The sequence below is a fragment of the Ovis canadensis genome, chromosome 1, assembly GCF_042477335.2.
Source record: "Ovis canadensis isolate MfBH-ARS-UI-01 breed Bighorn chromosome 1, ARS-UI_OviCan_v2, whole genome shotgun sequence".
NCBI lineage: Eukaryota > Metazoa > Chordata > Mammalia > Artiodactyla > Bovidae > Ovis > Ovis canadensis.
Window position 1 is genome coordinate 129,890,980 of NC_091245.1, and position 16,333 is coordinate 129,907,312.

The 16,333-nt window shown below is 39.4% G+C and overlaps 1 protein-coding gene across 1 annotated transcript in view; it reads left to right on the forward strand.

The window, feature by feature from the left end:
* Positions 1 to 3,773: 3,773 nt before the first annotated feature.
* LTN1 (listerin E3 ubiquitin protein ligase 1) overlaps positions 3,774 to 16,333 on the forward strand; it is a 57,447-nt gene continuing 44,887 nt past the window's right edge. The window contains exons 1-6 of the mRNA XM_069578351.1: positions 3,774 to 3,926; positions 9,392 to 9,595; positions 10,206 to 10,304; positions 11,243 to 11,473; positions 13,772 to 13,824; positions 14,593 to 14,773. Of these exons, the coding sequence (XP_069434452.1) occupies positions 3,885 to 3,926; positions 9,392 to 9,595; positions 10,206 to 10,304; positions 11,243 to 11,473; positions 13,772 to 13,824; positions 14,593 to 14,773 (810 nt within the window). The 5' untranslated portion in view covers positions 3,774 to 3,884. The remainder of the gene's footprint in view (positions 3,927 to 9,391; positions 9,596 to 10,205; positions 10,305 to 11,242; positions 11,474 to 13,771; positions 13,825 to 14,592; positions 14,774 to 16,333) is intronic.

Genomic DNA, 16,333 nt, shown 5'->3' on the forward strand with positions numbered 1-16,333 from the left:
AGATATTCCCTAAGTTTGTCTATTTGTTTTTTTCTGACATAGAAAAAAACCTTTCAAATTAATGTTACTTAAATGTATCAGTCATTTTCTTTATGGTCTTCTGTCTTTGGCGCATTGACTGGGAAGAATACTTCCCTACTCCAGGATAATTTGAAAATGTGTCTATAGAACCTCATAATTTTTTGTTTGTTAAAAAAAATCTTATTGTGAAGTAGATATGTAACATCCATACTATTTATTTTACTATGAACATTTACCTTATAGAAAAAGGTGAAAAGAAGTAACAAATGAAGTCATAGTCTTACCAACTCCTTTAAGAGAACTTAGCCAACAAGCAAAACTTTACCATTCTATTACACAAGTGTGGCTGAAAGCCTCTTGTGTACTTTTGCTGATTACAATCCTATTCCTTGGCAGTATTAACCCCACCCTAAAGAATTTATCATTCCCATATATCTCTTTGTACTTTCATCATCTATGTGTTCCTATGTCATATCTTATGGCGTCATTTAAAAAAATTATTTATTTAGCTCCATCACGTCTCAGCTGCAGCATGTTAATCTAGTTCCCTGACCAGGGATCGAACCTGGGCCTCCTGCATTGGGAGCTCGGAATCTTAGCCACTGGGCCCCCAGGGAAGTCCCTATGGCTTTCTGTTTAACATTCAGTCATCAGCAATTCATTTTAGAGTGCTGCATGAAGTAGGTGATGAATCTGCCTACAACGCAGGAGACCTGGGTTTGATCCCTGGGTCGGGAAGATTCCCTGGAGAAGGGAACAGCAACCCATTCCAGTATTCTTGCCTGGAGAATCTCATGGACAGAGGAGACTGGCAGGCTACATATCAGTCCATGGGCTGCAAACAGACAGGACTGAACAACTAACACTTTCATGAAGTAGGTACTCAAATTATTTCTTCAAAAGGTAAGCAGTTAATTCAGTGATTTTTTTTGAATAATCTATATTCTTCAGACATAGGACATGCCACTTTCATCAGAGCTTGAGTGTGAGTTCCAGATTTGCTATTCTATTTCAGTTTAGTCCTAACAACACCGTTAGGATAGTATTGGCAGTATCTTGAGTTTTGAAGTTTATTAGGACAAACCATTATTATGCCTGCTTTCCGAAATATCTTCCTTTATTCTTTCGTATGAGCTTTTGAGATAGTTTCGAGATATCTGAAAACAAAAATCTCACTGAGGATGCTGTTGGGAGTATACAGGTTTCAAACTTAGCTTTTGAGAGTTGACATTTCAGCTACTGTAATTTCCCATCCTCTTTCTGGTTATGACCCTAAGATTTGTAGCCTTTTTCTCCTAGGTACTGCATCTACATTGTTTTAATTTTTATGCATTTTGAATTAGACAATTATCTTTAATTAAAATCTGTTTATTTGATAATGTCAAAATAGATGTTATAATCTGACATGACAAACTTCTCTTTGTTATTTACAAAAAATATCCTTTTAATTCTTTTATTCTTCCAAGTAAACATTTAAATCATATTTCCGAAGTTCATTAATTCTTTGGATTACATTCGTTATGGATATTTTGATTGGAATTGACATATTTGGAGAATGCAATAGCGACCCACTCCAGTTTTCTTTCTTGGAGAATCTCATGGACTGAGGAGCCTGGGGAACTACAGTCCATGGGGTCGCAAAGAGCCGGACATGATTGAAATGACTGACCATGACATAATATTACCTCTTTTGGTAGGGACTGTTTAGATTACTCTTTTTTAAAAGGGTCTTATCTTCAAAAGATTAAGTAATGCTGAAAAAGACGAGCACTGGAAACTGTTACATAATGGAGACTATTTTCAAACGCGCAAAAATAATAAAATGGGGCTTTAGGAAAATCAAACAAAGACCTGTGTGGTTTGGAATAGTTTGAAGGTCCACATCAAGAGGTATGGATCCTTGTTATAAAATGTGGATAGTGTCAAGGAAATAGAAATAAAATCATTAGTTATTTTGAAGTAAGAATAAGTAGAATTTAGTAAACAGGCATAGCTAATCACTCTGGTCCTTTTCAAATTTTAACAAGACCTGAGAACATTGTTAAAAATGCAAAATCTGATTTAATAGTCCCAAAGTGGGCCTGACAGTATGCATTTCTAAGAAACATCCAGATGAGATGGTGATAATCACATTTTGAAAGGTCTAACATTTTCAAAATGGAAAATTTTCACTGGAAAAGACCCTGATGCCGGACACAACTGAGTGACTGAACTGAACTGAACATTTTTCCCATCTTCCTTCAGCCACTACCATGTCATTCTACTGCTACCCTTGTATGCAAATACCTCCCATTTGGCTCAGGCCAATCTCCTATTGCTGGTCTGGTGAAAAGTTGCTTAGTCCTGTCCAGCTCTTTGCAACCCCAGGGACTATTCAGTCCATGGAATTCTCCAGGTCAGAATACTGGAATGGGTAGCCATTCCCTTCTCCAGGGGACCTTCCCAACCCAAGGATTGAACCCAGGTCTCCGGCATTACAGGCAGATTCTTTACCAGCTGAGCCAGGAGGAAAGCCCTCATTTTACTTATAAGTGAGCAGTTATGGAGGATCAAGGGCTCAGACTCTCCTCTAGCAGCTTCCTTTGCTTAAGCAAAAGGAAAAAAGGGAAGGAACACATCCTTACAGAGTGGACGTTGCCACAGTGAACTCCGCCACTATGATGTGAGGCCACTTGGAAATACAAGCAAGCCCGAGTGGCTCTGAGCCCTGCATTGCTTGGGACACGGTGCAGGTAGAAGTCAGAAAAAGCTGCGTTCGAGTCCTGTCTACACTGTGCATTGGCAGCAGGAGCCAGGGCAAGAGGATTTACTCTGCCGACTCTCTCTGTTTATAAACATGGATGGGATCGTGCCTATCTCAAAGGACGCTGGAAAGATTAAACGAGACGTTTACAAATGTCCTAAAACTGTACACACACGGCAATCAGCAGGTCTCATAAATAGGACCTATTATATGCTAGCTTTAGTGTTCAGTTCAGTCGCTCACTCCTGTCCGACTCTTTGTGACCCCATGAACCACAGCACGCCAGTCCTCCGTCCATCACCAACTCCCAGAGTTTACTCAAACTCAGATCAGGTCCATCTAGTCGGTGATGCCATCCAACCATCTCATCCTCTGTCGTCCCCTTCTCCTCCCGCCTTCAATCTTTCCCAGCATCAGGGTCTTTTCCAATGAGTCAGCTCTTCGCATCAGGGGGCCAAAGAATTGGAGCTTCAGCTTCAACATCAGTCCTTCCAATGAACACCCAGGACTGATCTCCTTTAGGGTGGACTGGCCGGGTCTCCTTGCAGTCCAAGGGACTCTCAAGAATCTTCTCCAACACCACAGTTCAAAAGCATCAATTCTTCGGCGCTCATCTTTCTTTACAGTCCAACTCTCACATCCATACATGACTACTGGTATGAAACACGTGTTTTCAAGTTCTAAATAAGCAGGAAGCTGGTGGAGATAAGAGAAAGGAAAATTAAATGCAGAACTGGCTAGAATCAGAGGAGGTGGGGACAGGTGCAGGAATTTTAGAAATTCTCCTATCGCTAAGGAAGGAACAAATGCTGCCTTAGCAAAGCGAGAAAAGCAGCATTTGGCGCCTTGGGTCTCCAAGGCGTGGCTTCCTACTAAGCAGGAGTTACGTCACTCGGATGGGCGTGGCTCCAAGTGTGACGTTTCCCGCAGCGGATGGTCCCGGAAGCCGCTGGAGGTGGGGGCGGAAGTGGGGCTGGAGATGGGCGGGGTGGGTGGCGGAAGGGGCGGGCTGGGGGTGGTTGTTCCTGTGAGCCCTGTTCCGGTGGCAGGGGCCGGAAGTTGTGGCCCGGCTGTGTCAACCCGGGGGCTTCGGGCTGTGAAAGCGGCTGAGACCGCGACCATGGGCGGGAAGAACAAGCAGAGGACCAAGGGGAATCTGAGGGTGAGTGCAGGCGCGGGAGTTCTCTCATCGCTGCGACTGGCTCTGTCTGCCCGGCGCATGGCCGGAGATTGTGTTGAGCGCGACTGTGGACTGGCATGTGTTTGCGTGTCCAGTGTGACCTCTCTGTTGTGTGTGCGTCCCTGCGGGCGGGGTGGGATATCTCTGAGCAGAATGGGGATGTTAAGCAGAGGGAAAAGATGTTACGGTGTCCAGCTGTCCCCAGCTGAGCACACTTCCTAGCCACCCCCCACTCCTCCCCGTTTTCGTTAAGAATTGGTTCAGGGTCAGCTTCCCCTGGAAGGTTACCTGGCTAGGGTAGCAGAGGGTAGCATCGTGAACAAGGGAGTGGAGTGGGAGATAGTTAAGGTGAGCCTGGAGTGCACGGAGTCTCTGATCACGTCGCTCCTTCCCTCAAAAATCTGTGGCTCCCCACATCCATCAGGGTATAGGCAAAGCTCTTACGATGATGTATATACACGATATGGGCTCTGCTCCGGCCCCTTTGCATCTCCGACCCCATCTTCAGCTTCCTTGTCTCTCACTCCATCAGGCCAAACTGATCTCTTCCCGAACCTTGACCTTGCATGGCAGGCTCCCGACTCTCTTTTTGTTAGGTGGCTCCAAATTTTGCCCGAGACATCTCAGTGAGGTCTCCCATGATCACCCTATTTTCAGTTGTAGCCTTCCCCTCCACCACCCCTCCACCCACCGCTCCCTGTTCTTTTTTCCTGCTTTATTTTATCCCATTGCATATCTGACTTCTAACATTCTATTTGTTGATTGCCCTGCTTCATTTACTGTCTTGCTTGGTTAGAATATTAGTATAGGATATAACTATTTTATGAAGGTAGGTGTTTTTATCTGCGGCTATCTATTATCTTTGGGACCTAGAACAAGGACTGGCATATAGCAGAAGTTCACTAAATGCTTGTTTAAACCCCAGTGTGGACTAAGCATACAAGACTGAGAATGTCATAATGGTGTATTTTTAATAAAGATTTTTTTTATGGTACTTTAGATTTTTAATGGTACAGTCTAATTTCATGAAGATGCTTCTTTCTGATCCAGTTCTAGTGATTTCAGTACCACGGTTTTCTTAGATCTGTCAGTTTTCTTTCGCGGTTAATAATATCAACAATAATAACCGTAACTAGGCTGTATCAGTACTCTTTTAAATACTTTACTTGCATCCTAATTTAATTTTAATTTTTTATTTAAAAATTTTTCTCAATGTTTAGTTTTGAAGTATTCCAAATATGAGGAAAAGTTGCAAGAATATTGGAGCAACAACTCATAAATTCTTTACCTAGAAATACCAATTGGTAGGGCTTCCCAGGTGGCACTGGTGGTAAAGAACCGGCCTGCCAATGCAGGAGCCACAAGAGATGCGGGTTTGATTTCTGGGTACAGAAGATCCCCTGGAGGAAGGCATGGCAACCCACTCCAGTATTCCGGCCTGTAATCCCATGAACAGGGGAGCCTGGCGGACTGCAGTCCAAGGGTTACAAAGATTCGGACACAGCTGAAGTAGCTTAAGACACACACACAAACCAGTTGGTAATCTGGTCACGTTTGCTTTCTCTTTCTAAATATATGTATTTTGCCTAACCATATGGTGGGGGCTTCCCTGGTGGCTCAGAGGTTAAAGCGTCTGCCTGCAATGCAGGAGACCTGGGTTTGATCCCTGGGTGGGGAAGATCCCCTGGAGAAGGAAATGGCAACCCACTCCAGTATTCTTGCCTGGAGAATCCCATGGACGGAGGAGCCTGGTGGGCTACAGTCCACGGAGTCACAAAGAGTCGGACACGACTAAGCGGCTTCACTTTCACTTTCATAATAGTATTATCTAATAATATACAATATTATTTTCACATTTCTGTAGTCATCTCAGTATTGTTCTCTATAACTTTTATTTTAGATACAACACTTTTAAAAACATTGGCGATCCATTGAAGGATTATTCATTCCATTTAGATCTAGGCAGTCTCTTAGTGCCTTTTTTTTTGTTTGTTTTTTGGAGGAGCATTCTTTTATAGCATGAACAATTTGGCAGAATGTAGGCAATTGACTTGCTTAACTTAGATTTGTCTAATTGTTCCTCATAATTAGATTCAGGTTAAACAGTTTTTGACAGAAATACTTCTTTGGTGATGTGTCTTTCTTAGTGCTTTTCACACCATGGAGACACATGGTACCTGCCTGTCCCATTATGGGTGGTGTATGTTAAATCACTTGATTAAGCTGATGTTCATTGTATAAGTTTCTTTTTCCACTGACTGTCAACAAATAATCTGTGGAAAGGTAGTTTGAGATTGGGACTAACCTCTTACAGAATATCACTTAATGGTTTTGAGCATCCTTTGATGATTCTTCCTGAAATCAATTATTATTTTGGTAGTTTGAAAACGTTATGTTTTCATGACTTCACCCTAAGTAATGATTTAGTACTGTTACGTCATTTTAAGCCACCTTCCCTGGTGGCTCAGAAGGTAAAGAGTCTGCCTGCAATTCAGATGACCTGGGTTTGATCCCTAAGTCAGGAAGATCCCCTGGAGAAGGAAATGGCAACCCACTCCAGTATGCTTGTCTGGAAAATCCCATGTATGGAGAAGCCTGGCAGGCTACAGTCCATCAAGTCGCGAAGAGTTGAGTCAAAGCTATGTTTTTTCTAGTAGTCATGTATGGATGTGAGAGTTGGACCATAAAGAAAGCTGAATGCCGAAGAATCGATGCTTTTGAATTGTGGTATTGGAGAAGACTCTTGAGAAACCCTTAGACTGCAAGGAGATCAAACCAGTCAATCCTCAAGGAAATCAGTCCTGAATATTCATTGGAAGGACTGATGCTGAAGCCGAAGCTCCAATAGTTTGGCCACCTGATCCGAAGAACTGACTCATTTGAAAAAACCCTGATGCTGGGAAAGATTGAAGGGAGGAGGAGAAGGGGACGGACGACAGAGCATGAGATAGATGGCATCACCAACTTGATGGACATGAGTTTGAGAACGCTCCGGGAGTTGGTGATGGACAGGAAAGCCTGGCGTGCTGCAGTCCTTGGGGTCTCAAAGAGTCAGACCTGACTGAGCAACTGAACTGAATAACTGATTCCCTTTGCTGTATACCTGAAAATAGCAAAACATTGTAAATCAACTATACTCCAATAAAAATGAATTTTTTAAAAAAGTTTGCTGTTAAGAAAAAAAAAGATCAAATTGTGAAAAGGCATAACATATGCAGGGACCTTTGTAGTGAATTTGGGTCTGGAACACACATGGTGGGAACAAAATTAAGAGAGGGGAGGAGGGTAATGGGACGAGGGAAGAAAAGAGTGTCAGGAAGGTGACTGGAGAGGTTGAGTCCAGGTGGTGAAAATCTTGAAAGTCATCCTGAATTTGGTCTTTAAACTGTAGACTCAGGGTTGCCACCTCAAATGCCTCTAGAAGCCGGGCACCAAAGAATGAAGTAGGTGTGGTATAAGAAAATTAACTGCCAGAAATAGAATCCAAGTTCTTAATTTTTGAACTGTGGGTACAAGTAGCTAATCCACAATGGAGAAAGTAATGAGAAACAGTAACTACATTTTAAATTCGAAGTAGACCTTGAAAAAGATATAATTAGTTAAGAATAGTTTGTTATTTTTGAAACTAGAAATCTGATACCTTTTCTTCTGCACTGTCAGCTCTGATCTTAAGGTCAGTTCAGCCTTGACTCCTTCAGCTTTTTATACTATTTCGTTATTCTGTTTCGCAATGAAACTTCACTCATGAGATTATATAGAAAATTCCAATGTCTTAGTGTCATCACTGTTGGTTTTCAGAATTATACTTCAAAAAAAAAAAAAGAATTATACTTCACTGACTTCCTTTGTAGGTCCTTTAAAATATAAATTACTTTTGTTTTCTAAAAACAAAGTGCTGGGTCTTCGTTGCTACACACGAGCTTTTCCCAGTTCTCCTGGGTGGACTTCTCACTGCAGTGCCAGTGGTGGCACATAGGCGTGGTGTCCTTGCAGCATGTGGGCTTTTCCGGGACCAGGGCTTGAATGCATGTCCCTGCGCTGGCAGGTGGATGCTTAAGTCCTCTGTAGCTCTTTATTCATATATCAGTATTGAGAAAGGTGGACTGAATAATGTTCGTTCATTTTAGTAAAGTCTCAAAATAGAAAACATTTTTGGAAATTAGTCTTAAATGATTCTGTTTTGGGGGGAAAAAATGAGTCCATCGTTTTCATTTCTGGTCATTCATTTCAGTTCAGAAAGTAGTCTAGATGATAATTTCTTGATAAAAGAGTTTCCCAAACACAGTTTTGCTAGGTATCAGCAAACTAAATCACACATTTGTATTTTCAGACATTCTTACAGAGAATAAACTTGAGTTTAGATGGGTTGTAATGTCATCCTGGACATTGAACTGAGGCATTTTCTTATTAGATGACAGTGAATACATTAATTTCTTTCAACAGTTTAGGTATTTTCTGTATCTGTCACAAAGAATCCTACTGGAAGCTACCATATTATGTACCTTCCAACAAACCACTGACTATCATTCAAAACAAAAGAATGTATCTTATATCCTGACCACTGTATTTATTTTTATGTCCATAACTAATGTAGTTTGTAACCATTTTAGCCCATTAGGCTAGGCGTTAGTGTGTGGAAATGAGTGTGTCTGCCCACAGGGAACTCTTGGTCTAGAAGTTGCTGTCATTAGACTTGTCTTGTGATAGTTGCTTAGTAATTTCTTGAATGAGTGAATGAATTAAAAGATACAATCCATTTAAGACTTAATTTTGCATCAGTACACAGCACACATATATGTGTATATATACTATTTATAAAAAAATTTGAAACAAAAAATTCCATAAGACAGTACTTATTCTTACCACATGTGATGTATTCTGATATTTTAAATTTTGTTCTATTTCTTTAAAATGACCTACAGGCTGTTAAGTTGATATCAGGAACCTCTAATGACTTGTGTGTGTGTGCATGCTCAGTCACTTTAGTGTTTCTGACTCTTTATGACCCTATGGACTATAGCCCACCAGGCTCCTCTGTCCATGGGATTCTTCAGACAAGAAAACTGGAGTGGGTTGCCATGCCCTTCTCCAGGGGATCTTCCTAATGCAGGGATCATACTGACATCTGCCCATGTCTCCTGTATTGCAGGTGGATCCTTGACCCACTGAGCCATCTGGAAAGCCCCTAATGGCTTGTAGTCATAACTTAAAAAACATTGTTCTGATGTTTAGGATACTGAGAAATAGCTCCTAGGATCATTAAGTGTTTGTGACAGAAGTATTCATCTTTGGGGAATATTACAATAGAGGCATAGGCTAGGGGAAGAATGTCCTCAAATGAGTTTGCTTCCTTGTGGGAATTGTCAGGGAATTATTCTAAAGAACTCAAAGTTAAATTTTGAACTCTTCCTGAACTCTGACTGTTTTTCTCCCTACTCTCTCACCAGCCTTCAAACAGTGGCCGAGCTGCAGAACTCCTTGCCAAGGAACAGGGAACAGTGCCTGGATTTATTGGTTTTGGAACATTTCACAGTGACCTAGGCTATGTTCCTGCTATTCAAGGAGCTGAAGAAATAGACAGTCTTGTGGATTCTGATTTCCGAATGGTGCTGCGGAAACTTTCTAAGAAAGATGTCACAACAAAACTAAAAGCAAGTTTTGTTTTCATTAAAATGATCAAGAAAATCTTTTTGTTAAGATGTCATTGGTCCCCCCCCCCCCCCCTCCCCGGCCAGATTGCACAACAAGAGATCTAACCTGTGACTCCTGTGTTTGAAGCGTGGAGTCCTAACCACTGAACCGCCAGGGAATACCCATCATTAGCATATGTTATATAAAGAACAGTGAAATCATTTACCACTAATAAATACTTCTACAATTGTACTTTTTTTCTGATACATTTTATACTTGTCTTCTGGATTATAAATTAATTTGTTGTTTTGCACTTTTTAGAATCACTTTGGAATTCTGCCTTTGCATTTTTTCCTATTGGATAATGTAATTTTGACCCTATAATTGTAAATGGGTTTTTTTGTTTGTATATGCTTTGTATTTTTTAAAAAGAGGGAAATAAAAAGAAAGTTTCTTCTGTAGTAATCTGTGATGGAACTCTTAAGATTAGTATTATATGGCACAAACAGGAACAAAGTATTCTCATGTTACATAAAAGATTTCTGCAATTTTAAAAACTAGAAATATAATCAATATTTAATATTATGGCTGTTGATTCATTGGCTAATGATTTTAATACTTTACTTTTAGGCTATGCAGGAATTTGGAACCATGTGTACAGAGAGAGACACAGAAATTGTAAAAGGGGTTCTTCCATACTGGCCAAGAATTTTCTGCAAAATTTCACTTGTAAGTATTCAGACTTTCCTATTTTATTTCTGTTGTGTTGATGTTTTGTTTTTGTTTGAAGTTATGAGGACTGTCAAATTTATATGATTCATTTTTGCTGAGGGTTATGGACTGTTATGTCAGTGTGGTTATACAATCATACAGTATGATTAGATTATGTAGGTTGTGCAAAGGAGTATGTGTTTTCAGAAAATAGGTCGTTACTGTAGAATTACCTGGATACTTTTGAAAAGTGAAAATGTAAGTCATGTCCAACTCTTTGAGACCCTATGGACTATACAGTCCATGGAATTCTCCAGGCCAGAATACTAGAGTGGGTAGCCTTTCCCTTCTCTGGGGGATCTTCCCAACCCGGGAAACAAACTGGGGTCTTCTGCATTGCAGGCGGATTCTTTACCAACTGAGCTATCAGGGAAGCCCCCCTAGACACTTTTAAGTGATAGTAGATTTTGGCAGGGCTTCTCTGGTGGCTCAGCAGTAAAGAATCTGCCTGCTAATGAAGGAGACTCAGATTCCGTCTCTGGGTCTGAAAGATCCCCTGGAGAAGGAAATGGCAGCCTTCTCCAGTATTCATGCTTGGGAAATCCCAAGGACAGAGGAGAGTAGCTGGCTACAGTCCACAGGGTGCAAAAGAGTTGGAGGCGACTTAGTGACTAAATAGCAACAAATTTTAACAATGTAATTTCTTTGTATACGAAAGAATGAGAATGAATTGCTTCATTATCCCAGAAGTAGCCTTGACTCCATCTTGAATGTAGTTCTTTTTATCTCATTGGGAAAAAGGAAGAATTAATCAATTTTTCTATGTAATTATGGATTTTCCTTTAGCTCTGCACATAGGTGAATTCTTATTAATGGGTGTTCATAGCATACCCAGAAATGTCTGTATTTGTTTTTATGGGTTAGAACTGTTTTAAACCTTACTGTGTTTTCAATAGGATCATGACCGCCGGGTTCGAGAAGCCACACAGCAAGCTTTTGAAAAACTTATCCTTAAAGTAAAGAAACACTTGGCTCCTTATTTAAAAAGTTTAATGGGTTATTGGCTGATGGCTCAGTGTGATACTTACACACCAGCTGCCTCTGCAGCAAAAGATGCCTTTGAAGCAGCTTTCCCTCCGAGCAAGCAACCTGAAGCCATAGCATTTTGTAAGGATGAAATCACAAGTGTAAGTCCTAGGAACCATTCCATATCTAATTTTTAAAGTATTTAAGGGATATGAGGCATATTAGAAAGGCACCTCTTTCACCTAGCATTGTGAAGGAATGAGAAATGAAAACATTTTCAGTGGAAGACTGCCTTTTTTAAATGGTGTATAACAAAATTGACCATTTTGGCTTTTTAAACATAATAAACTTTTCGGATTGGATCACTCTTAAATTATTTAGGTTTTTCCTTCTTTATTTTAATATCTAACTTACCATGTCTAAAAAACTTGAGGTATGTGCTTTGTAATATAAAACTAAAAAAACAGTCCATCTAAAAATTAAATCTAAACTTTTTTTTCTCCCATATTTTCAAATCAATACACGTATACAGATATATTTCATCCTGATAATCCTTTGTATTAATACTACAGTTTATTGAACATCTTTATATTAGTATACATTTGGGGTTTTCCCCCAGTTTTTTATGGTAACGAACACTGCTTCAGTGAACATTTTTGAATAGATCTCTTCATACCCAGTAAGGATGGGAGTTACCAGAACTTCTAGTAATTCAATATGTTGGGTCAAAGGATAAGAACGTTTACAATTTTTATAGATATGGATAAATTGCCCTTCAAAAGGCCATCCAAATTTATACTCCCCTTAACAGGTATACATTTCTCCAACACTTGGCCAACACCTTTACCAAATTGATATTGGCCATAGCTTTTGTGACTTCCAGTTTGTGTGTAATACTGTCATTTTTTCATTTTTTTCCTCATTTGCCATTCCTAATATATGAACTAGAAAAAGTAAATTCCAGACTTGTTAGTTTTATAGCAAGAAGTAAGAATAAGTGAGCTGTGAGTCCATTGAGGAGAGATGAGGTTTAAAAAAAAAATCATGCTTTCATTCATTCCCCTCTTTAGTACTCTTGTTTAGCACCCCTGTATAATCCTGCTTAAACATCCCCCCTCTCCTTACCTCCCTCCCTCCCTCCTTCCCTTCCTGCCTTCTTTAAATTAATCAGCCTTTCTGTAGTTCCCATTACCCTTACAAATTGAAATTGCTTTTCTTGGCCTGCAGGATTCTTCACGATCCTTTATTACATACATATCTGATCTTTTCACCCAGCATATCTTTACACAGGCACACACATGCATTCTAGCTCCTTATTTAGATTCTTGGTTCTTCCATTGTTTATTTTTCTGGGGACCAAAGTCCTTTTTTTAGGATGAGGGTTTGTAGCTTTAATCATAGTCTCAAAGGGAGTTCTCTGACCCAACTGTAAGTTAGGAATCATGGGTTTATTTAAAATATCAAGCATAAATGTTATGAGAGTGAAGTGTCATGAGTTTGGACACTTTAAGAGTTTTAGAAAATGAGTTTTGAGACAATTAATTTGGTTCTTCATAGATTTTTTTCCTTCTTGGCTATGTTATGATTGGATAACTGATCATTGAATATGTGGATTAGTTCCTGTATTATTTCACCTTTAATTGGCCGTGTCACAGCTATACAGATACCGGTTTGAACTTTTCTACGTTCAGAATCATTTTATTAGAGAGGAGTAAGACAAATGAGATTAAAATGTCATAGTGTCTGGCAGAGGTCATGGGCTCTGGCTCACGCCACTGGGTCCCATCCCTCTCTGCCATTAGCTGGGGTGTTTGGCCATCAGCAAGTGTCTGTGCCTCCATTTCCTTATCTGTTAAAGTGGGTACTTAACTGAGTTGCTGTGAGGATTCATTTAATTAATGCATGGGATGCAAGGTGGGTGGAAAAGCTCAGTAAATTTAGCGGCTATTGTTATTGCTGGTAAGACTGATACTGGAGCAGTGGACTTGCTCGAACTCCACCCCAGAAATAAGCAGCCTTCCTCTGCATTTCAATTGGAACCTTCGGCCTTCCTCTGTGATGGAGCAGGACACGGTGTGTGTTCTTCCCTGTGAGGAGGGAGGTGCTCAAAAAAGCAGGGCGAGGGAAGCAGAGCCTGATTCTGTCCCAGACCTGCTAATCAGGCGTCCTTTCACTTCACTGCTGCGTGCAAAGAGGAATGAAAAAGCAAGACGACAAGACTATTTAGGGAGAAAGTCCTCTTGGAAGAAACTAGAGATGTTTGAAAGAAGTACCCTATCCTTTACCCTAACAGCTGCCAACCTTGGGAATTAGTAAGGGGAAAAAATTGGTGAAATTCAGACCTTTTAGTTTTGCTTCTTTTGTGAGGAAGAGGATTAAGAACTTTTAGGTAAGATGTAGTTTTTACTCTTGTCTCTTCACCATTGACAGTTCAATAAGATCTCAATCCCCCCCTGTAGGTACTACAGGATCATCTTATCAAAGAAACACCTGATACCCTCAGTGACCCACAGTAAGTTGTATTGTGTCTATGTGACTCAGGTTAAGTGAAACTTTGTTGTACTATTAGGTAACAAGGGGATAATTTCAATGTGACATTGTAAAAAGGGATTCTTAAAAAAAAAAAGGATTTGGAATGTAGAGATGAAGATATTTAATGCAATACTATTTGCCATAATGCAATACTATTTGCCAGGTGCAATTTTAAGTGTTTTTACTTGCAAGTTGTCCCTCTATTTAATTTGAATTATCTGGGAACTCACACATTTGGTTCTTTTACGAAGAGATGTTTTTAGATTTTTTTTTTTTTCCCCATGTTTGCCTTTTGACAGTCATAGCAAATCATTTTAAGGTCTGGATGAAAATAACTGAAGAACTGTGAATAGTTCTATTTAAAGAATACTAAGAAGTTCCATTTGCTTTTTACTCTTGTGTTTTAATCCAGCTATTAAAAGTCTGTAAGGGAAAACAGTCTTAGATGCCGTATTATTTATTCTCCAGAAACATCCAGTTAACTGCTGCTGAGAGTGATGTATACATATACACTTATATCAGGCCACTCCTTTTCAGCTACTTTAACCCGGTATTATTCAAAAAATATGTGATTAAAATTGTATGTGTATTTGTATTTTGTGTGAGGGTTTGACACAGGGAGAATGAATATAGAAATAAAGTAACTTTGGTAGATATTCAGCAATAAAACATTTAAAATAGAAGTGCTGCATATGTAGCTTGTCTTATCCTCAATCCTTATGTATATTTATTTTCTTTTTACATTAAGAACTGTTCCAGAGGAAGAGAGAGATGCTAAATTCTACCGAGTCGTAACTTGTTCCTTATTGGCATTAAAGAAATTGCTTTGCCTGTTACCTGAGAATGAGCTTGACTCTCTGGAGGAGAAATTTAAGTCTCTTTTATCACAGAATAAGTTTTGGAAGTATGGAAAACACAGTATACCTCAGGTATCTTAAACTTTTGGTTTTAAGACATTTCTCTGATTCCTTTTTCTCCCTGATCTTGTTAGTTTTTATTTATGCTTAATGTTCATTGTTTATGTTTAAAACTCTGCAAACACATTTTTGTGCTGGGACTGAATTGCCTCTTTTACTAGAATGTTAATTGTATTTTCATTTTTTTACTTAGTTATTTGGACCTCAGATGCAGAGTTGAGTCATCGTCTTCCTCTGTTCATGGCACCTTAAAACTTGTATGTGTGTGTGTGTAAGGCTTTTTCATTTAATATATTTGTTTTTTCCTTTTTGTCTTTCTCCATTCTCCACCTCCACCAGCTGACCATTCTAAATGTGATTAATCTCTGTGCTTTTGCGTGTGTAGGTGTCTCATTGTTTATGATAATTACATTCTGTGACATGCACAAACCCTAAATACGGAAGCATTGCTCTTAGGGTTCCTGTGAGTCTCTGATCACAACAGTTTTGGTAATCGGTCAGTACATTACCTTATTTTATGTCTGTCTGTTTAAAGACACCTTAATTAACATCTATTGTTAGTTCGCTAACTTTGAACTCCCACACAGCATTCATGCCTGAATGACGTTTATCTAATTTTCTTTGTTAGGCATGTCCCAACCTATGTGTTTTTAATTCACATGAACGATTTCTGTGTTATATTTCATCTCGTTTATTGCTTTTTACTTAGCAATTTTTTTAAAGTACTGAACTGTTTCATATTCCTGTATTTGTATAGTTAGCCCATGGCTTCTCACTGATGGGTAGTATTCACAAGTTTGCATTTGTTCCATTTTATACCTGTTCACTTCCCCAGTGATAGACACCCTGGTTGCCTTGGACTCCCTGCTCCCACAAATGAGGCAGCAGTTAGCATCTTCATTCATGTATCCCCGGATCTGTGAGAATTTCTTTTTCTGAAATCCTCTTAATTTTTGAATTGCTGGGTCAGAGAGTATATACATAGTTAATTTGCTGAAGTAGCATCAGAGTACTCACCTGATGGGCTGCATTGCTCTAGGCTCAACCAGCAATACGTGATGAATACTGTTAATATGTATCTTATATTGTAGCCAGGGCTGGGCATCATTCAACTTCTAATTTTTTTTTATCAGTATCAAATGAAGCTGTCTTTAATTTTAATTACTCTGCTAACTGGTGACTTACCATCTCTTCATAAGTTTTTGAAATGTTTGTGTTTCTTCTATAAACTACTTGTTCATATCTTTTTCCCTTTTTTTTCTACTAGAATTCTCTTTTTCTTCTTCTACAGGAGTTCCTTGTGTATTTTCAGTATTAGTCCTTTTGTCACTTACAGGCATTGTAAATTATCTCCCATTCTGTTACCTTTCATGTGTCCTCTCTTATTTATAAATCTTAATTTCGATGTAATCAAAACCACTGGTTTTGCCTTATGAAGTCCTTTCTCACTTAAAAAAATTTTTAAAAATTATTATTTATTACTTTGTATTTGGCTGGGGGTTTTTTTGGCCATGCCACACAGCTTGTTGGATTTTAGTTCCCCCGCCCAGGGATTGAACCTGGGCCCTTGGC